The sequence below is a fragment of the Diabrotica undecimpunctata genome, chromosome 6, assembly GCF_040954645.1.
Source record: "Diabrotica undecimpunctata isolate CICGRU chromosome 6, icDiaUnde3, whole genome shotgun sequence".
In the NCBI taxonomy this organism is placed as follows: domain Eukaryota; kingdom Metazoa; phylum Arthropoda; class Insecta; order Coleoptera; family Chrysomelidae; genus Diabrotica; species Diabrotica undecimpunctata.
In genome coordinates this window covers 48,304,537-48,328,085 of record NC_092808.1, presented here as the reverse complement: position 1 = coordinate 48,328,085, position 23,549 = coordinate 48,304,537, and the positions used below count along the sequence as shown (strand labels likewise).

Below are 23,549 nucleotides of genomic sequence, written 5' to 3'. Positions count from 1 at the left end.
AACAAGATATGCTCACTTGCCATTCTATTTTCAATAGACATATCTTGTCTATTGAAGACTAGACTAGATTGATGCCATATCTTGGACTAAGAAGTCATAACTAGTTACTTTCTGTAAAAACGTGTTTTGAAAATGGATACATAATTTTGAAAATTAAAGAAATATATGAATCTACAGTTTGATTGTGTATATTACAAATAAATATTGCTACAAAACATAAATTAAATATACAATGCCGGTAAAACGTAAAGAATTTGCAATATACAAAAGCGTGCCATTCTTAATATTTTATGATATAGCATCCATATTTTAAAATACATTTTATATTAAAAAAAGCAATTTTACGTCTTCACTTTTACATGTATTCACTTTTACACAATAGAAGTCGCAAAACATTTACATGTTTTGCGGCTTCTATTAGGTTTTTCAAATAATTTTTAGTTATTTTTAATGTGTTGCAATTATAATTACGAAAAGTATGTTCCAGTTCACTACATTTAGTTACAAACTCCAGGGTTTGTTTGAGTAAACCACCCTCAGAAACGTGGTTTATCCGAGTAAACGATTTATTAACGTCCTGAATATGTCCCAAGTATTTCTTTTTTTTTTGTAACTTAAATGTAACGAAACCGGCTAAATTTTCCAATCCATCCCATTCCAGGACTTTAGGTCTTTTATATCCGGACTAATAAAATATTGATGACTGTCAACTAAATAAATCTTCATAGTCAATTTCTGTATTACCAGTAGGCAGGTTTAGTGAGGAAAAAATCTCTTCGGTGACAATTTCACAAATAATTACATTGGTAATAGTAATATTTGCAGACTCTAATGCATGATCTACGTTTTCAGGTGTTGAAATAATTTCATCATTTCTACCTATTATATAGTTTCTCAATCTATACTTGAACTCCCTAGCAGTTGGATCATCATGTAGACCACCAATTGCTCTTCAAATTGAAAATAGTCCTTCTAGAGGGTCCTGATTAGGAGGATTATAAATTAATATATGAAGACCACACGAAAGAAGAAAGGCGAAATGTCACAAAGAGGTTAATTCGAGAAAATTGAATTTTTAACTTTCAAACCCTAAACATCATCATACAATTAAATATTTTGCGTACTTCTTTATTTAAGTAGTCTTCATACTTATTTTGTAACGTATTATTTAATCAACGGAATTTAAAATAAAACACAAAACTTAGAAACATTGCTTTATGTAAACACAAGTCACTACAAACACGGGAAAAAAGCGAAATATATGACAACAATTTTTTTTCTGATCTTCATTTGTCTAGCTTTTATTATTTTCTCCTCATTTTGTTTACGTTTTTGTTGTTTTTGTTGTAAGGTAAGCCTCTATAGAACGATCTAGCCCTTTCAGATGTGCAAAACTGACTCAAGTGGACCAGATCGTTAAATTTTTCCTTAGAAATTTTCCTTAGCTCTAAAAAACATCTCTATGAAAAAAGAGAAAAGGAAGGGAATTTTTAAAACAAACTCACCTGTATATAATTTTGGTGGCAAAATAAACTGGCTCTCGGGTAGTTGCACCTCATCGGAATTTGTAAATGGTTTGCGTATAATTGACGTCTCCCATTGTCCATTATAGGAATCTCGGTGTTTGAAAAGGCGTGGATGATCTTTCAATATTTCGAGTTCTCTGATTGGTCTTGATTTATATGTTGGTTTAGTTACGTAAATTTTGTCCAAGAATAGTAACCAGTTTCTTATAAGTGATTGATCGACCTCTACGACATCGAACGGATTTGGTTTTACTCGACATGATCTAATTTCCGTGTACCAATCCTCAGGAAGTTCAGCCATAATTTTTTGGTTTATCACACCCATATCTCGATCGCACTCCATGTAAGAATGACCTCGTATTGGGAAGGTTACTTTGATTGAGTCCAACCTTTTTGCAGTATTAACTACATAGTGAAGATAACGGAAAACAGTGAAGTTTTTATTTTGGCCGCCACATGAATCACAGAATATGTGGAGGTGACGAACTGACAGATCAAGCTGAACAAAGATAAAATGGTGCAGAAATGACACTACTTCGTTTGAACCTTTGCCTCCTATGGTTTCTGGAAAACAATAAAATGTAGCATTTCCTGTTGACAATACATGAATATTAAAGGAGTGAAGCGTCAGTTGTCTCTTATAGTAGACGTCGTTGGTCGGAATATTTGGAGTGGATAAATTTTTTTCAAAATCCATAGATACTGCTTCACAGTTAACATTCTGCATTGCTGCTTTCCTTGCCCTTCTCTTTATTTCATAAAATGCTTCCGCTTTGGATTTGTGTAGGCTATTTGACAAAGTTATTCGTTTTATCTCAACTTCTATCTTTTGTTTTTCAGAGGCATCAATTGTTTCATTCAGTTTATTGTGAAGGACCTTAAGTTCAGCCAAGAAATGATCGCAAGCATTACACGTATCACTCCGCGGATAGCCGAAGCTAATGTTAAAATGCTTATTAAAGATTTGTCGATATGTTTCGTAAGACAAAGGAGCGCCCTTATCGGATTTGTACATAGTGTACATTTTCTTAATATTTAAGTCATCCGGAAGGTACATTTTCTTAGTTTTATTTTTACTATAATGGCTTTCTCTTCCTTTAAAACGCTTTATGTGTTCAATAACTTCATCTAGCTGTTGTTTTGTTAATGCGTGTTTTTTTGGATTTTTTCCGCGTTTGTCAATTGGTGCACTACCAGTAGCTTTTAAACTTTTTTGAATATTTTCAAGCCTCTTCCGACCAATGCCATGAAGGCTTAGAAAAGCTTTAAAACAAACTGGGACGTCAGTAGTTTTATCGTCAGTCGTTATTCTAACTCTAAAAGAATACGTTGCATCATGCAATCTTGATGTAGCTTCATCTCGGGCTCTTCTTTGCTTTACGGGCATTAACGTTATTAGGCCTGCCAAGTAAATATTTTGTTCATCACGCCCCATACGGTTAAAATTGTTTATAATGTTTGATCGATTTTGTTGATCTACTGTTTTGAAACACTTAAGTCTCTTACATTGACAATCGTCACCTGTTTCATGGCTCTGTTGTCTTAACCGCTTCATTACTTCATTTATTCGACCTGTAATTTTCCTTTTTCTAGTGTTTTTTTCGCGACACGTATCATCTCTTTCACTATCCGTCATTTTAGAACACAATAACACGCACTTTATTTAATGAAGGCTAATCGAAAACTAAACGTTTTTAGTAAACAAAATGCGGCGTGTACTCCCCCGACGTCCCGACAAGCACTGACATTCCACCTTTCTCGGATTTACGCGAGGATCATTCTTCCCTGTACGAAGAATTTTATAACGTGTTTTAAGCTATGAGGATTCGTCTTTTTCCCATGTTTGAACGACCCACATAAAACTACTACTAAAAACCTACATATTGCTGCTCTGAACAAAAAATAATCAAAAATTGACATTTCGCCTTTCTTCCGTGTAGTCTTCATATACTTTACATCAAAGTCGTTTTTTAAATCAACAAACAGCTGTTTTAAAGATCGTATCGATATAATTATACCTCGCTGAAATGGAAGTAATGGATTCAATCCAGTTTTTCTTACAGCTAATATTGACTTCTCCATGTTATTTAAAATTTCATTTTGTTACTATTAAAACTCGAACTACTAACACAGCAACATGAACACAGATAGAGCATTCAACTTGGCGCCATGTCTATTTTAACAAATTTCACATCTGTGAGGTTTTTCTCAGTGTGTACTATCATGTGTTTTTGGATGTGTTGTTTCTGAGAAAACTGCTTACAACAAATTTTACATTCGTAAGGTTTTTCTCCAGTATGAACTCTCATATGTATTTTTAAATTTTGTTTTTGAGGAAAGTGTTTAAAACAAATTTTACACTCGTAAGGTTTTTCCCCAGTGTGCATTCTCATATGTATTTCTAACTTTTGTTTTCTGGGAAATTGCGTAAAACAAATTTCACACTCGTAAGGTTTTTCCCCAGTGTGCGTTCTCATATGTTGTTGTAAACCACTTCCTTGAATAAATTGCTTAAAACAAATTTCACACTTGTAAGGTTTTTCTCCTCTGTGCATTCTTAAATGTTTTTTTAAAGGACTTATTTCACTAAACTGCTTCAAACAAATTTCACACTTGTAAGGTCTTTCTCCAGTGTGAAGTCTCATATGTCTTTCTACATTTTGTTTGTGAGAAAACTGCTTACAACAAATTGTACACTCATAAGGTTTTTCTCCAGTGTGCGTTCTCATATGTTGTTTCAAAATACTTGCTACACTAAACTGCTTAAAACAAATTTCACACTCGTACGGCTTTTCTCCAGTGTGCACTCTCAAATGCTGTTTTAAAGTGGTTGCTCCAGTAAGTTGCTTACAACAAATTTTACACTCGTAAGGTTTTTCCCCAGTGTGCGTTCTTATATGTTGTTTTAAACCACTTGCTCCACTAAATTGCTTAAAACAAATTTCACACTTGTAAGGTTTTTCTCCTCTGTGCATTCTTAAATGTTTTTTTAAAGGACTTGTTTCACTAAACTTCTTCAGACAAATTTCACACATGTAAGGTCTTTCTCCAGTGTGAAGTCTCATATGTCTTTCCACATTTTGTTTGTGAGCAAACTGCTTACAACAAATTTCACACTCGTAAGGTTTTTCTCCAGTGTGCGTTCTCATATGTTGTTTCAAAATATGTGCTACACTAAACTGCTTAAAACAAATTTCACACTCGTACGGCTTTTCTCCGGTGTGTATTCTCATATGTTGTTTCAAATTATGTGCTACACCAAATTGCTTAAAACAAATTTCACAGTTATACGGCTTTTTTCCAGTATGTACTCTAAAATGCTTTTTTAAAGTACCTACTCCGGTAAATTGCTTACAACAAATTTCACACTCGTACGGATTTTCTCCAGTATGCACTCTCATATGTGTTTCTAACGTTTGTTTTTTAGCAAACTGCGTAAAACAAATTTCACACCTGTAAGGTTTAGAAGAAATCAAATTATTTGATGTCGTTTCTTCAAAGTGTAGACCTATTTCTTGTTCTTTGTTACATATATAGTCAGGTATTCTTTTCATAAATTCTTGTCCGTTCTTCTGGGAAAAATCTAAAAACAAAATCCAGACTGTAAAAATTTGTTTATGTAGAAACAATAGAGGAAAAAAGTTAAATACATAATTTAATACTTGACAAAAATACAGAACATTTTTTTATGTTATAATAAAAACTTTTAAAACAATTATGAAATATCACAATACTTTTTAATAAAATTGTTTTTTTTTGTCATATTTAAACCGTTTAAATAATATTGGCACTTAATTAGTTTCAAATGAAGCTTACAAAACATATTGGAATGTGTTTACTTTTTTGTTTATTCAAAACAACATCATGCCATCCGTCAGAAACCGATCACTCGTAATTTACACTCGTAAGGTTTTTCCCCAGTGTGCATTCTCATATGTATTTCTAACTTTTGTTTTCTGGGAAATTGCGTAAAACAAATTTCACACTCGTAAGGTTTTTCCCCAGTGTGCGTTCTCATATGTTGTTGTAAACCACTTCCTTGAATAAATTGCTTAAAACAAATTTCACACTTGTAAGGTTTTTCTCCTCTGTGCATTCTTAAATGTTTTTTTAAAGGACTTATTTCACTAAACTGCTTCAAACAAATTTCACACTTGTAAGGTCTTTCTCCAGTGTGAAGTCTCATATGTCTTTCTACATTTTGTTTGTGAGAAAACTGCTTACAACAAATTGTACACTCATAAGGTTTTTCTCCAGTGTGCGTTCTCATATGTTGTTTCAAAATACTTGCTACACTAAACTGCTTAAAACAAATTTCACACTCGTACGGCTTTTCTCCAGTGTGCACTCTCAAATGCTGTTTTAAAGTGGTTGCTCCAGTAAGTTGCTTACAACAAATTTTACACTCGTAAGGTTTTTCCCCAGTGTGCGTTCTTATATGTTGTTTTAAACCACTTGCTCCACTAAATTGCTTAAAACAAATTTCACACTTGTAAGGTTTTTCTCCTCTGTGCATTCTTAAATGTTTTTTTAAAGGACTTGTTTCACTAAACTTCTTCAGACAAATTTCACACATGTAAGGTCTTTCTCCAGTGTGAAGTCTCATATGTCTTTCCACATTTTGTTTGTGAGCAAACTGCTTACAACAAATTTCACACTCGTAAGGTTTTTCTCCAGTGTGCGTTCTCATATGTTGTTTCAAAATATGTGCTACACTAAACTGCTTAAAACAAATTTCACACTCGTACGGCTTTTCTCCGGTGTGTATTCTCATATGTTGTTTCAAATTATGTGCTACACCAAATTGCTTAAAACAAATTTCACAGTTATACGGCTTTTTTCCAGTATGTACTCTAAAATGCTTTTTTAAAGTACCTACTCCGGTAAATTGCTTACAACAAATTTCACACTCGTACGGATTTTCTCCAGTATGCACTCTCATATGTGTTTCTAACGTTTGTTTTTTAGCAAACTGCGTAAAACAAATTTCACACCTGTAAGGTTTAGAAGAAATCAAATTATTTGATGTCGTTTCTTCAAAGTGTAGACCTATTTCTTGTTCTTTGTTACATATATAGTCAGGTATTCTTTTCATAAATTCTTGTCCGTTCTTCTGGGAAAAATCTAAAAACAAAATCCAGACTGTAAAAATTTGTTTATGTAGAAACAATAGAGGAAAAAAGTTAAATACATAATTTAATACTTGACAAAAATACAGAACATTTTTTTATGTTATAATAAAAACTTTTAAAACAATTATGAAATATCACAATACTTTTTAATAAAATTGTTTTTTTTTTGTCATATTTAAACCGTTTAAATAATATTGGCACTTAATTAGTTTCAAATGAAGCTTACAAAACATATTGGAATGTGTTTACTTTTTTGTTTATTCAAAACAACATCATGCCATCCGTCAGAAACCGATCAAGTTACAGTGATACCAGCTGGAACTCTAGTGATATATACATTATCATCCGATACGCCTCGGTCTCTGTACGAAAAAAACGACTTACTATCTAATTTTTTTCTTAACACAAATATACAGGGCGATCAACACTACAATTTAAAAATAATATGAATTGGGGTGCTCCAAAAAACACTGGTACGAGGATAGATTGATATTAAACTAGCCTTTGATGGATGGCGCTACTTGATATCGAATTGGTGTTGATATTTGCTATTCATGTCATGACGTCTTTTAAAATTTTAAGTTTTAAAAACAATTAGTTTGGTTTTTACAGCCGCCAAAGCAAGCAAATTTTGTGTTTTCGGAGAAATGGAAAAAGTCGAGTATCGTTCGGTGATTAAGTTCCTCCACAAAAAGGGTAAAACAAAGGTGCAAATCAAATCCGACCTAGACGAAGTTTATGGTGAGGTTGCACCTTCGTTAGCAACAGAAAAATTTTGGAACGCTGAATTTGTTCGTGGTAGTACGAGCGTTTTTGATGACGGGCGTCCCGGGAGACCAAATGAAGTCACCACGCCGGAAATGATCAACAAAGTCCATGACATGATTATGGCAGATCGTCGAGTTAAGCTCCGCGAGTTAATAGAGGTCCTAAACATTTCCTACGAATGCGTACACAACATCATTCACCATCATTTGGACATGAAAAAGTTATCCGCGCGATGGGTGCCGCGTTTGCTGACAATCGATCAAATGCAAAAACGTGTGACCACTTCGAAGACACTTGTGACGATGATACGGCGCGATCCGAAGGATTTTTTTTACACACCGGAAATCAAAGAACAGTCAAAACAGTGGCGCAAACGCGGCGAAGGGCCTCCGAAGAAGACAAAGAGTGCACATGCGGCCGGCAAAGTGATGGCGACTGTTTTCTGGGATGCGAAGGACATCATCAACATCGACTACTTGGAAAAAGGAAAAACAATCAATGGTGAGTACTACGCAGCATTATTGGATCGATTCGATGCCGAATTGCGTCGAAAACGCCCCGGTTTGGAACGCAAAAAAGTGTAATACACCGGCTCACAAATCAGCCGTAGCCATGGCAAAATTGGGCTATTAATTGGTTGAACACCCACCGTATTCTCCAGATCTTGCCGCCAGCGATTTTTTCCTGTTTCCAAACCTAAAAAAATGGCTCGGAGGACGCCGTTTCGCAACAAATGATGAAGTCGTCGCTGAAACTTCGGCCTATTTTGAAGAGTTCGGGCAAAAGTACTATTCGGATGGGATAAAAAAATTGGAACATCGTCTTACTAAGTGTATCGAGCTAAAAGGGGACTATGTTTAGAAATAAATCGTTTTAATTCCAAAAAACTTGTTTTTTATATCAAAGGCTAGTTTTATATCACTCCACCCTCGTATATCAAAGTTATATTTTTTCTTATGGAACACCCTATATCTGGTAACATTTTTAAATTGTCCTTAAAGTTTTAGGCTATACTTTTATAAGGATTTCCTATATCTAAATACAAGGTGTTTTGATTTATTTCGATTTTTCTAAAAATGTAAGGTTTTAGAAAAAATTACATACACTCTGGGCCAAAATTAACCGGCCATCTTAATAATGGGTAATTTTTGATGTCTTATATCTCCTAAACCTGTTGTCCGATTTAAGTGATTTTTTAATATGGTATAGCCCTATTCCTTGACAATATCTTTATAATAATATTGTTGCTAAACAGGTAAATTTTCATTGTATATCGGGTGTACGAATCAAACTGTGTTTCTTTCTTAAATTTTGCATCACCCTGAGGAATATTCTAGCATTTGTTGAATACTGAAATTAAATCGTAACTATAGCCTCATGCTTTCTCAACATTTTGTTTTTTGATTGATTCGCTTATGTTGGATAATACAAAAGTTAGGTGTTTTAACAATTAGACATGTTTTTTATCAATTTTTATCTCCCGGAAGAGAAAAAAATAATCTTTTTGAAAAAAAAGTCATTTGTTACAGTAAAAATCCAATGAGTAAAATCTTCGAAGAAAATTCAAATTAACAATATTTTGGGAAATAAAGTCTAATTGAAAAAAAAAAAATTGGGTATCAATAATGGGTGTTGTCGCCTCTAGGACTTCTTGGAACCTTAGGACTTCTTGGAGCCGGTTTGGCAATCCATTCATGATATCCTGAATACAGCTCTTCAAAGGATGCTGGGCTGGTACTCTTGCTCTTACCCGCCTTTTAAGGTTGTCCCAGATATGCTCAATTGGGTTAAGATCGGGACTGTGTGCTGGCCATGGTAGAACTTGAATCCCGACCTCATTAAGGTACTCCCTGGTAGATCTTGCTGTATGGCAACGTTCATTGTCATGCATTAGTCTGAAGTTATCACCAATGAATGGTGTAAAAGGCATGACATGGTCTTGGAGAACTTCTTGCACGTATACTTGAGCATTCACACTGCCTCTACGAACACAAGATCAGTACGCGCTTCGTAAGAAATACCTCCCCAAATCATTATTGACCCTCCTCGGTAAGCCACTGTTTCGGTTATAGCGCATGCAGCAAACCTTTCATTTTGACGTCTATAGATACGTTGGCGTCCATCTGGACCTTTTAGGGCTATTCTGCTCTCATCTGAGAACAGTATATTCTTCCATTCCGCCACAGTCCAGTTAGCATATTCTCGCGCAAAATGAAGTCTAGCCCTACGGTGTTGTGGGAGCAGTTGTGGTGCGCGAGCTGGATGAAAAGCCTTTCTGACAGTCTTCTTCTAATCGTTTGTCTATTCACACTAACGTTTCTCACCTCAAGAAAAGAGACCTACGAGCTTCAGGAGCGGTGCAAAAGCGGTTTCTCAATACTTTAGTGACAAGAAAGCGGTCATCTCGAACTGAAGTGCATCGTTTTCGGCCTTGACCTGGCCTGCGGTTGTACGATCCTGTCTCCCGAAATCGTCTGATGGCATCTTGTACGGTAGTTCTGGGTACATCAAGTATACCAGCGATATGACGTTAACTGTAACCAGCATCAACTAAAGCCACTGTCCTAGCAGCATCAGTTGGAACGAGTGGTATTTTTAAAAGCACAAACAATAAATAAGCACTAAAATTTCAACTTAAACAATATTCGCTCACAATGATATAAAATTACAATTTTAATTACAAATTTAATTTTAATTAAAAATTGTTCAAGAATTGTTATTAGCACGGAAAAAGATTTGCAACAATGTCGTACAACGACTATATGTCAAAAATCCTTCGATGACACAAATTTAGCAAACAAACTGTCACAGGTAATGTAAACAAAACAATAATAAAGGTGGTGGAGTATTGATGAAAAACATGGCTAGTTGTTAAACTACCTAACTTTTGTATTGTCCAATATAAGCGAATGAATCAAAAAACAAAATGTTGAGAAAACATAAGGCTATAGTTAGGTTTTAATTTCAATATTTTATAAATGCTAGAATATTCCACAGGGTGACTTTTATTGTGAATCGCTAAAAACCTCCTTTCTGTCCTCTTTCTAATAAGAAGAAGAGAACTGACAGATAGATAGATAAGTTTTTAATGTTAAGAGATGGGAATTTGAATTTGTACTTTGTAGTAATCTAATATAATCGGTGGAAATAAAACTTAAACATGAAAGCAGTTTATTTTATTATATAGCCAGACTGATGATTAAAGAAAACAAAAGGTTATGGGCGCAGTTCACGGATGAAAAATAATAATAAGGTATCAAAAAGCGAATATAGGTTATATACACATGTACACGATGGAACAAAGAAAAATGTATAATATTGAGGCCCTAACAGGTGAGAATTACTTATCATGGAAGTTTCGGATGGAAATAATATTGGCAGAAAATGAAGTATTAGAGTGTGTAAAAGGCGAAACAATCACAACAGGTTTAAGCGAGAACGAGATGAAAAAATTCCAAAAAATGAACAATAAAGCCAAATCAATAATTGTTCAATGTGTTTCCGATGCACAATTAGAGATATTGCGGGACAAAGAACAGGCGTACCATATGTGGAAAAGTTTAGAAGAAAAATATGAGAAAAAGGGTCTACCAGGACAACTGTTCCTAAAAAGAAAGTTGCTGTCCATGAAATTGAAAGAAGGTGAGTCATTGGAACGATTTATTGGTGAATTTGAGGAAATCCTTAGACAGTTAAGAGCCACTGGGGTAAAAATTGAAGATCAAGATATAATATGTAATTTGCTGTTAACTTTGCCAAAATCCTATGAAACAGTAGTAACAGTTATCGAAAATTTAGCGTCTGGTGTACTATCATATGAAGAGGTAAAGAAAAGGTTATTGAGTGAAGAAGAAAAGAGGTGCCTGGGTGCAAGAGCAAGTCGAGTAGTTGGTGCTGAACAAGTTGCTTTCAATGTTGACACATCTTGTTATAGGTGTGGAAAAAGAGGCCATTATAAAAGAGAATGTCGAGCAAGACTATCCACAAGTTATCAAAGAGGTTTTCAGGATGATTTTAGAGGAAATGGGTCAAATAGAGGTAACAATTACAGATCAAATTTTCGGAGTCAAAGAGGTTTTCAGGATGATTTTAGAGGAAATGGATCAAATAGAGGTAACAGTTATAGAGGTACGAGAAACTTACAACACAACAGAGGAATGCATAGAAGCAACTTCACCCAACAGCAGGATAGGTCACATGAGATTGATGATATAACTGATGAAGTGTCTAAGGTATGTTTTATAACTGAAATAGGTAAAAATGTAGTTAATAGTGAAACAGTGAATAACTTAGAATTTGTGATTGATTCAGGATGTACTGATCACTTACTAAATGATAAAAGTATATTTACAGATTTGGTAATTTTGGATAAACCTATAGATATAGCATTAGCAAAAAATGGTAACTATTTACCTGCAGTTGGTATTGGAAATATTAATGTTTTTAGCAATGTATGTGGTAGACAAGTAGAATGTAAAATTGAAAATGCTTTTTATGTACCACAGTTACGAAAAAATTTACTTTCTGTAAAACGATTGGAAATGTCTCAGATTACTGTAATTTTTGAAAATGGTGTTGTAAAATTAATTAAGAACGGTTGTTTAATAGGATTAGGTAAAAGAGATGGTTTATACAAAATAAATTTTGAAGTAGTTCAACAAAAATGTTACTCTGTCCAAAATGACCAAAATAAAGAATTTATTAGATGGCATGAAAGGTTTTCACATTTAAATTTTAAATCACTAGAAAAATTAATTAAAAAGAATTTAGTTGATGGAATAAACAAAGACATACATATTGGCGGAGTGAATTTTTGTGAACCATGTATACAGGGAAAGTTTTCAAGGTTACCTTTTTCAACCAGGACAAAAAGTAATAGAATTTTAGAAATAATACATTCTGACGTGTGCGGGCCAATCAGTCCACAAACAATTGATGGTTGTAAGTATTTTGTCACTTTTATAGATGGTTTTTCAAATTTTACTATGCTTTTTTTAATTAAAAATAAAAGTGAGGTTTTCAGTAAATTTAAGGAATATTTGAGGTTTGTAGAAGCAAAATTTAATTCAAAGGTTTCTAAATTAAGATGTGATAATGGGGGTGAATATGTTTCAAATGAATATAGAGAGTTTTGTAAAGAAAATGGCATTCTATTAGATTATACAGTACCATACACACCTCAACAAAATGGTAAGGCAGAGAGGATGAACCGTACTTTGGTGGAAAGAGCTAGATGCATTATGAATGCTTCAATGGTTCCTAAGTCTTTTTGGGGAGAAGCTATAAGGGCATCATGTTATGTGATAAATAGGTCACCTTCGGAAAGCCTGGATGGAGATGTTACACCAGCTGAAATATGGAACAATAAAAAACCAGATGTTAGAAATTTAAAAGTTTTTGGAAGTACTTGTTATGCTCACATTTCCGACGAATTGAGGAGTAAGTTTGATGATAAGGCAGGAAAATGTGTAATGTTGGGCTATGCACCTACAGGTTATAGGTTGTGGAATACAACTAAAAACAAAATAATTATTGCCAGGGATGTAAGGTTTAATGAAAATGAATTTTATTTTAAAGGATTGGCAACACTAGATGAAGGCAGAGAAGTTAGGAGTAAACGTGATGAAGGTATGGATAGGGTAGACAACATTGCAAAACAGGAAATGAACCGCAGAAATGAAATAGATCAAGTTAGTATTAATGAAGAAGTAAGAAATGAAGAACAGAGCACAAGTCGAGCAGAAGGTAGAGGAAATAGAAATATAAAGCCACCAAAATGGTTAGAAGATTATGAGACTTATATGGCTCTATGTGCCATGAATTTGGTTGAAGATGTGCCACAGTCATTTGAAGAAGTAAAAGAAAGGGATGATAAAGATTGCTGGGTTAAGGCAATGGAAAGGGAGATTGATTCGATAAATAAAAATGGTACCTGGGACATAGTTGATAAAAAACCCGTTGGAAAGAATATTTTGGATACGAAATGGGTATATACTTTTAAACCTTTTGAAGAGAATAAATGTGATAAATATAAGGCTCGATTAGTAGTTCGAGGATTTGCACAAGAAAAGGGAACAGATTATGAAGAAATTTATTCTCCAGTAGCGAAAATGACCACCATTAGAACGATCTTGGCTATTGGAAATCAATTTTCATTTTATTTCAGACAACTAGATATTAAGTCAGCATTTTTGAATGGAACTTTGGAAGAAGAAGTCTATATATATTCGCCAGAGGGAGTAGAATCTAAAAATGAAGTATATAGATTGAATAAAGCATTGTATGGGTTAAAACAATCATCAAAATGTTGGAACATAGAAATTAACACTTATTTACTTGAAATTGGATTTATAAGGTCTGAGAATGATTTTTGTTTATATATTACAAGTAATGATAATTTTGCAACATATCTTTTAATTTATGTAGATGATATAATAATTTGTGGTCCTGATAATGATTTTATAAACTATATTGTAAAGCAGTTAATGGAAAAGTTTGAATTGAAGGATAAGGGTAAACTTGAATATTTTCTTGGTTTAGAAATAAACTATGATAGAGATAAAGGTATTTTACATATTAGTCAGACAAGATATATTAAACAAATCTTAAGAAAGTTTGGTATGGATTCTTGCAATCCTAGTTCTATACCAATAGATCCAAAATTGAATTTGACATGCAGTGATAATAATAATTCAAATAAACCTGTGAGACAATTAATAGGTTGCTTAATGTATCTTATGTTAGGTAGTCGACCTGACATATGTTTTGCTCTTAATTATTTCTCTAGATACCAAGACAAGGCATCAGATGAAATATGGATTCATTTAAAAAGGGTATTGAGATATTTAAAGGGATCTGAAAATGTGGGTTTGGAATATTGTAGGAAAAATGAACAGCCAATAGTAAGTTTTGTAGATTCTGATTGGGGAAGTGACCGAATTGATCGAAAATCAGTTACTGGTTATGTAATAAAGTTATTTGGAAATGTAGTATCATGGGTAACAAGAAAACAAAACTGTATAACGTTATCAACAACGGAAGCTGAACTAGTAGCTTTATGTGCTTGTGTTACAGAAAATTTATTTATGAGAAAATTATTAATTGATTTAAATATTGAAGTAAAACAACTAACAATTTTTGAAGATAACCAAGGGTGTTTAGCACTTGTGAAAAATCAGGGAAATAACAAGAGAGTGAAGCATATGGATTTAAAGTATCGATTTGTTACTGAGTGTGTAGAGAAGGGAATTTTAGATTTAAGGTATGTTAGTTCTAAAGAGCAACAAGCTGATGGGCTTACAAAAGGCCTACCTGTAATGAGTTTCTCTACATTTAAGAATTTTCTATGCTTGAAAGGTTTTTAACGAGGGAGGGTATTGTGAATCGCTAAAAACCTCCTTTCTGTCCTCTTTCTAATAAGAAGAAGAGAACTGACAGATAGATAGATAAGTTTTTAATGTTAAGAGATGGGAATTTGAATTTGTACTTTGTAGTAATCTAATATAATCGGTGGAAATAAAACTTAAACATGAAAGCAGTTTATTTTATTATATAGCCAGACTGATGATTAAAGAAAACAAAAACTTTACCACAAACTTTAAGAAAAAAACACAGTTTAATTTGTACACCCGGTATACAATGAAAATTTACCTGTTTAGCAACCATATTATTATAACGATATTGTCAAGGAATAAATCTATAACATATTAAAAAAATCACTTAAATCGGACAACAGGTTTAGGAGATATGACATCAAAAATTACCCATTTTTAAGGTGGCCGGTTAATTTTGGCCTAGAATGTATCTACGACTCTAAGAATCTGAGAACAAAATTAAATATTAATACAATTAAGTTTTCATATTTAAACAGATGTTTAGTATAACAAAATTTTTTACAAAAATATGGGTGGCCAAAATACTCCATTGTTCTATTAGATAATTCAAGCTGTAATAACGTACTTATTTAAAATTAATCACCCTGTATTTTATAAGTCTGTCGTATGCAAAATTTACTTAGCTTTCAATCTATATTACGGTTTTCTATACCTATCGCCATCCATTTTTGAAATATTTAAAGATTTCCTAATTTGTAAGCTTCAACAATTATAATCAATTATGTCGTGGTTATATGCAACACATCACCAATTATCGTCGATATATCTAGCCAAGATACTATTATCAGTAAAATTTCAATTTTTATCATTTCATTACACACAGTGTTACACTATTTTTATTATTTTAGTTGAATCTAGCCTACATGCGACATTGAATAATATGCTTATTTTAAATGGCATATCCTATATTCTATACCATATTCTAGAAGTCATTTAAATTTTCTTTTATTCCATATAAGTCTGAATATAAGTCTGAATTTCTGGTGGAATAATCATTATTAGATCTTGCTGGAAAAACATGTAGGTGTTTACAAATTAAGCAAACAGTTTCTAAAATATATATAAAGAGTTAAAATCCAGTGATATTTGAAGTATCTTCTGCAATGTGTTATTCTACTTAGACCAAAAAGATACAGTATTGCTCTTTTTGTAATATAAAAATACCATCATATTGGGCAGCTGTACTAGAACCCCAAAAAGGAAGACCATAAAGGATGAGACTCGAACAAAGAAAAATATGTTATTTTAGAAGATGCTAAATTGATTTCCTTCGAAACAGATCTTCTTGTATAGCAGGCTGAGGCTAGTTTTTTTACTTAACAAATCGATATGAAGGGACCATTTAAGGTTGCTGTCTATAAAAATACCAAAAAATTTTACAGAATCAACGATACTGATCTGGCTGATATTAAGAAGCAATGGTTGAAGAGCTCCTTTATAGGATAATGCTACTGTCTTATCCACGTTAAAAGAGAGTAAATTAGAGTCGGACCAGGTTTTTATAAGTAGATCAGAAGTTACAGTTGCATGAAGAGTTGCAATATTAGAGTTCCTCCAGGTGATACTGGTATCATCAGCAAAAAGAAAAAAATTTTCATCGATTTTCAAGTTAGTGATGTCATTTATAAAGATAAGGAAAGTAGGGGACTCAATACTGAACCTTGTGGTACTCCTCATACAATGCTTTTGTAACTAGTCAATATTTGCTCTAAATAGTTGTTTCCTATTCCTCAAGTAAGATTGGAAGCAATTAAAAGAAATACCTCGAATTCCGTAGTTAGGTTTCCGTAGTTTAGTTTGTTTAACGAAATATCGTGATTTACACATTCAAAAGCTTTGGTATAGTCACAAAAAAACAGTGGCAGTGTAAATATTATTGTTTAGTGCTTGATAAATCTCATGTAATACAGAAAACATAGCATCATTGCTACATTTATTAGATAAAAAGCCCAACTGACTTTGTGATAAAATGTTTTTAACGAGAAAGGACATAAGTCGGGATTTTATAAGTCTCTCAATAATTTTTGGATAGGACCGGTAATAAGGCAATATAGTTGCAGACATTCGATTTTTCACTACCCTTATGAAGAGGAATAATAATGGCTGTCTTGGAGGTTTTTTGATGTATAATACTTATACAAACATATTCTAACCAATTCCTGGGCAAGATTTGTTAATAATTTTTACTTATAAACAAATTAGTGTAAAAATGTACTTTTGGCTTTTTTATTTTATTGTTGAAAAACATTGACATAACCATCTTTTAGAACATGCAAAAAGCTTCAAAATGACGATTTGCAAAAATTTATATACGTATTTGTTGTTTAGATGGCCAAGAAGATTAAAATTTCGAAAAAATAATTTATTTATATCTCTTACAAAAATTGTTCTAAGGCTTTGAAATTTTCCTTAAAGTTGGGACTTGTAATGCTGATATGTGATAAAAATTTAAAACCGATTCATTGAATTGTTTAAATTTTATTCTATTTGTTTATCCGAAAAAGTTGTTTTTTGCAATAACATAAGTAAAAAAAAAAAGAAATATTTATTATCGAAAAATAAATTTACAAAAATTTGCTAATTTTTGACTTATAAACAAATAGAATAATTTTTTGTTATTGTTCGTAAAATAATTATTTTTACATATCCAGAAAGCGTATATTTTTCACGATTACATAAAGAAAAAAAATGGCCTAGGTCAATTAGGGCCAAATTTGTCTAAATTTTTTGATAAATTCACAGCTTACTTGTTTATATGTAACGATTATACGATTAAGGGATGAAATTTACGTCATTTTAATTATGAATTATTAGAGTTTATGTAAAAAAATTAGATCTATATTCACTTTAGTAGAGTAGTCGGTAAAGCTTTAAAAATGAAGTACAGCTGACCTCTTTAATGAAGTACAATAGATGAAGAAAATTGAATTTCAAAGTTCAAAATGCATACGTAAAAAATGTATTTTCTTGGCTTCCAACGCAGCAATTTTCTTCATTCGTTTATTAAACCGATTTAACTCGAATAGAAACGTCTAACAAACTTATTACCAAATCTCAAAGATGCTTTAGAGTTGTTATAAATAAATTAATCTATTTATATTCCAGTCGTCAGAGACGAAAATGCCATTGAACCTCCAAAAATCATACGAACAAGCTAAACTTTTGCTTTGGGACCCCAAAACATATGCAAAATTTACTACTCCTACCTCCTGACTTCCCCCTAAAACCATCCCTCCTCATAGGGGAGAAACTCCTCGTGTCCTATAGCAAAAATCAAAAAGCGTTTTAAAGGTAAATAGCACAGCTTATTAAATTTTTGCATTTTGCCGGAAAATTTAGCTTGTTCTTATGATTTTTAGAAGTTCAGTGGCATTTTCGTCTCTGATGATTTAAGTTTATACTAAAACAATTTTTAATTGAAGGTGATTAATTGGCAACATCGCACTTAACGAAGCCCTTAACGATAACTTAGAAACGAAATCATATTCCACTTATCAATTTTGCAGAGGCATTAAAAAAAAAATTTAATTATTTATTTAAACACATAAGTAATTATGTAAAAATTAAATCTAAGACCGATATCATTATTAAATTATCATGTGTCTTTTAACAGGTATCGTATAGTTGTCTAATAAAATAAAGTAAAATTTTATTGTTATTATAGAGTACCTAATACAGTACTTCAAAAAACAGAAAACTGCAAAATAATTTTTTCATTAGACTAAACAATCTGAAATTTTAACATACGATCTCGTCATTATACATCATTCTCTATTTATAGAATTGCTGTGTGCTGTAAACGTTACATTTGTTTTTTTTTAAGTGATTTGAAAGTTTCCTTTTGTTTTATATTTCATATAAATTAAAATGAAGTAAGCTTAACTATTATGCGAATGCGTGTATATAGTAGTGCAGTTGTTTATTTCAGTAAATTCTCGAAATATGAAATAAAGATGACATTAACTACTAAAGCGTTAATAGCTCTGTTAGAAGAAGACCCTGATTGTGAAGATGCTGAGTTACTTAATGTGGTTTATTTGCCGCCGGAATTAGATGAAGTTTCTGATGTAGAAGACATTGATGATAATATCTATTTATTTGTGAAGAATCAATAAAATCGGATATTGCAGGTACATATGAAATACAAGTGATTGGGAATTCTGACGATTCTGATTATGATATTCCTCTGAACCAAAGAAAAAACCAGGCAAAAATAGTAAATCCAAATTTGTCTCAAGTTGGTTAACAACAGATACTTCTTTGTTCTCAGTAGTAATTCAACATCAGTCTGATTGATATTTAGACAATATAAAAAAGCCAACTATGGAGGAAAGTCATATATTGAAGCTTTTTCACTCTTTTTTGATAAACAAGTAATTGAGAGCATTCTATATTTTACAAATATTTATGCATCACAGAATAACCGCCACGATTTTGAAATGAATGACAGATTTAAAAAAAAATATTAGCATATGTAAATATATTATCTGGTTCACACTCTTCTTCAAGTTGATATGCAATGGTCGAAGGATGAGGATAAAGAAGTGCACATTATAAAAGAAAGCAAGAGCCGACATAGATTTATATTTATAATAGTGAAGAAACCGCTACATGCTTTGACCCCAGCTCATTTTTTGGTAAATTTGCTTGATCATTACTTTAGTGGAAATAGACTTAGTAAAGAGCAAATAGAAATTGGCATGGAATATGTAAAAACTTTTCATCCCGAAGCATTGCCAATTATTATTAATTACCAGGCATAGTGTGTTCCCTTTAAACATCTAATTGAGAATATAAATTCCTTGGCATGGTGGTGTTCTATGAAAAATATAAATATGACAGCATTGGAACTTGCCTAACCACTTCACACAGCTATTAGATTGTCTGCCAACAAAGAAAGAGTCTTCTCATCCATGAGCTTAGTCCATTCCAAACTAGGAAATCAGCTAGGCAATGTGAAAGCTGCTCAGTTGGTTTCAATTTATAAAGAACTTAATTCTATCACTGATGACATGACTGAGCAGATATTAGATTGATGACTTAGATTACAAGATTACTATGAGATTGAAACAATTTGAGAAATTTATTAATTATGGCGTGACAAATGTTTTAAGTTTTTTAATTTTTGTTATTGTAATGTAATTGTTCCTATTATTAATAAATAAATAAATATTATGCATGTTAAAAAGTTTGTATAATGTATTATATTATTAAGTGTGTATTATATTATTATTTAGTAATTATTTCTCATTTCTCTTTATTATATTAATAAAGAAAATAAAAAAAAGGATGTTTAATTTAAGTATTTTAACATGTTTTAATCAAAAACTATTTTAAACCTAAACAAATATTCAAAACAGTTAACTAAAACAAAATGTAAAACGAAACAACCCTGTTTGAATTACTCAAGAATTATTTACTAGATTGTTACAAAAAACATAAGACACAAGTTTATGTTTTTACTCTTATTTATTAGACTCCTAAATAAATTAATAGACTTACACATTGTGAGGATGTGAACTTTTGTCAGCATTTTAAACATTTCAAGTGATTTTTTAAATTATTATTCTCATTGGTCTTGGGAAATAAATGTACCTGTTTTAATTAATTGTTTAACTTGTTTTTTATTTTAACAAATTTCTTCTACCAAACTTGGTATATCTGACTTATGAATAACAATTTTTTTTAATCTGCAAAAATATATGGGGTGTCCCATTTAAATTAAATAAGTTGAGGCTATTTAATATTATTAATAGTAAGAGAAAAGAATTTTTGTGTTTTATGTTTGTGGTAATGAATATGTCACAATATTCCTAAGCTGGCAAATGGTCCCTAAGTAGAAATCATAAATTATGTGATCATATTTTTAAAACTGTTGGAAGTAATAGATTAACGCATTTAGCCCCATGTGCACATGTTTTTACTATGGACCATGCATACTAGTTTGGCACACAGTATTATTGCCTTTAAATTTGGCTACAGATGTTTGGTCTAAGACGAAAGGAGTGCATCAATGCTTTGGTGCGAAAATGAAAGCTAGAATAAATAAACTGCTCAAAATGAAAAGATTATTATTTTATATAATTTGCAGTTGATTAAATTGCAGTAATTATGTCAGATTGTGCACGGCTTATACTTCATATGGTGTTACGCACCTTATTTTTCTTAATTCTCTTACCTGTAAATTAGTTTACACTGAGTAGGATTCTATTTGTCTTACCTACCTGATTTATTTTCTTCTGGTTCATTTTTCAAGTCTCCAAGATTTGTTGATGTGAAAAACTGACCTGTTTGGTCCTTAGACGATGAGAGTAGAATTACTTTTTCATTCTCTAAGCTGTGATCGTTTTCAATAAACTCGTCCTTAATTTCAATTTTAAATTCCATAGCTCACAAAATAAACTGAATAAAAATATTGAAAAAAATATTATTTGCCCAATGAACTGTTAATATGGATTGACAGTTCGTATTGACAACAATCCTGTCACGTCACAGTCAGTGTTGCCAAAACCAGAGAACAACCGAACACGTATGTGTTCGGTTATTCTATGCCAAAACACTCTAAAATAATTCTATTTAAAAAATCGTGAGATTTTTCGAATTGAATAAGATTCTTATTAGGAGGTAAGAATGGGAAAAAAACGAGATATATTAAAAAAGTGTATATTTTTGCAACCAAAATAAGAAAAACTGCGCAAAAAAACTTTCCAAATCATCTTTATTATTTAAATAGGTCACACTGGTTCCTGTGTGACGTGACAACGTCTTAAATTAGGTTGTGGCTCGGAGTCATTTAAGAAAAAGTGTAACGCCCGCTCACGTCTGTTACAGTGAGTCACCGAACGAGAGAGAGGCCCGCCGGACCGGCGAATGCCTTGCGTCTCTCTCCCACTCAAACATGATCGGTCCGCTGCGCGCGGCACTAGAGAATTAGGCGCGTTGAATCGCTAAAGTTGAAAATCGTTGAAAGTATCGTCAGCTGTGTCTGTAGTGAAAATGTGGAGTGCTTACAGTGTCCTATTTTAGGGGGAACCACCAGTATCAGATATAATTTTAGGAAATTACCTAGGGACCTATATTCTTTTATAATATTGCTATGGATTTATCCATTTAATATTGAGCAATGATTGTAAACATTCTTTATAGTTTAAACTTCAATGAAAATTATTAACTGTGTCTAAAGACATATATGATATGAGGTATTTTACCCAAGAGTATTAAGTATAATGAATATACATAAAAACATAATTTTGTTTTCTTAGGATTTAACATTTTGTCAGCACATTATCTCAAATTCACACTTAAATCAATATGTTTTTACTATTAGGTCTGTTGAATGTTTGTTCTTTACACAAAATTTAGTCTATACTTCATATTTACTAAAGGCGGTAAAATATACATTACAATTCAGTTGTTTATAAACCACTTTCAAAGCATAAAGAACCTTTTAAGCTTTGTTTATATTATTTTGTGTATATTAATTAAGTTAATTGGAGTAGCCCACTTTGATACAAAAATACAGTCAATTTATGGATATTTCAAGGTGACAATCTAAAAAAAGCTGATTTCCTCCCATGCATTTTATTAGAAACACTTGAAATTTAAAAAAAATTTAAAAATCGTAAGATGTAAGACCTTAATCGTGAGATCGTGAGATTTGTCTTCAATTCGTGAGTAGATTCGTCATTTACAACAACTACAACAATAAAGGTAAATAATTGTACACTAATATTTCATTATCGTAAACTATGATTGATTGATTAATTGTTAGATTGACACAAAAGTTGAGAAACTGAGTTTATAGCGGCAATTCCTTGTTCCTATTGTGCAATTTAATAATATTCATATCAATAAATATTCTACCGAGAAAAAGACGTTGTCACGTAAAATCTTCGCCCGTAAAACCGACTTTACAGGCAACCGATTTTTTGATCATATTTACAATTACATTAAAATTAAAGCAGGTATTATTTCCGATCAAACGTTTCGTATGTAAAATTCCCTCCGTGGTATCAATTTTTAATCTGTTCCGAGATTGTGTTTTTCTCAAATTTATTTAGAAAAGATTCTCTTTAAGGCAGCATTTGAATGAGATACCTAAACATAGCACATTAAAAACAAATTTACCAAAGTGGGAAATTTTAAGGAATCGTTACCTATTTTTACAAATGTAATTTTTTTCCAAAATCTTATATCATTATCAATATCATGAAGTGAAAAATTGAATAACATTCACCACTCTATATCTAAATCTTGGTAATTTTCTGGACTAACCAGGTTAGGAAAACCTACCTCCCCATCAGAAATGAATGTTTTTTTTTATTTTTATAAGTTCGGGGTTAAAAAATTTTTTTTGATCCCTGGTCATTTTTTAAAGGAAGTCTACCTAATTGTTATTTGTTTAACACTTTCGATATAAAAATCTAAACAATTAATTTTCACCATTTTCAAAATATCTTTATCTACTTGGCTTGTACTTATTAATTCTTCGAAATATATGTTTTCAATATCTAGAGAGTTTCGAGGATTAGCATAATCAATTTCGTATAAATCTTTTTGTAAAACATTTGCATTCATTTATTGAGCCTATCGAAAAAACGTAGCATGTATGCTAAAAATTCCAAGTACAATTTAATATCAGGTTTTTTTGAAGTTTTTGTAAAATATCAACCTGCATAACTTGTTCTGCGAAGTAGAGTATTAACGCTGCATACTGAGATAAAAGCCTC

The 23,549-nt window shown here is 32.0% G+C and overlaps 2 protein-coding genes across 3 annotated transcripts; both read right to left on the bottom strand.

Annotated features, from left to right (window-relative positions):
- Nucleotides 1-182: 182 nt before the first annotated feature.
- Nucleotides 183-3,163, bottom strand: LOC140443417 (uncharacterized). The gene is made up of 2 exons (XM_072534665.1): nucleotides 1,506-3,163; nucleotides 183-1,447 (listed from the first exon to the last, which is right to left on the bottom strand). Exons 1-2 carry the CDS (start codon nucleotides 3,160-3,162, stop codon nucleotides 1,305-1,307), a joined length of 1,800 nt encoding a protein of 599 aa, XP_072390766.1. The 5' UTR covers nucleotide 3,163; the 3' UTR covers nucleotides 183-1,304.
- Nucleotides 3,164-3,681: 518 nt separating this feature from the next.
- LOC140443418 (uncharacterized) lies at nucleotides 3,682-21,262 on the bottom strand. Of its 2 annotated transcripts, none has more exons than XM_072534666.1 (3): nucleotides 21,045-21,262; nucleotides 6,437-6,650; nucleotides 3,682-4,979 (listed from the first exon to the last, which is right to left on the bottom strand). In XM_072534666.1, the coding sequence occupies exons 1-3, from the start codon at nucleotides 21,205-21,207 to the stop codon at nucleotides 3,683-3,685; spliced, it is 1,674 nt and encodes a 557-aa protein (XP_072390767.1). In that variant the 5' UTR covers nucleotides 21,208-21,262; the 3' UTR covers nucleotide 3,682. The 2 variants fall into 2 exon arrangements, with proteins under 2 accessions (XP_072390767.1, XP_072390768.1); XM_072534667.1 differs by having other exon boundaries at nucleotides 21,041-21,201.
- Nucleotides 21,263-23,549: the final 2,287 nt, after the last annotated feature.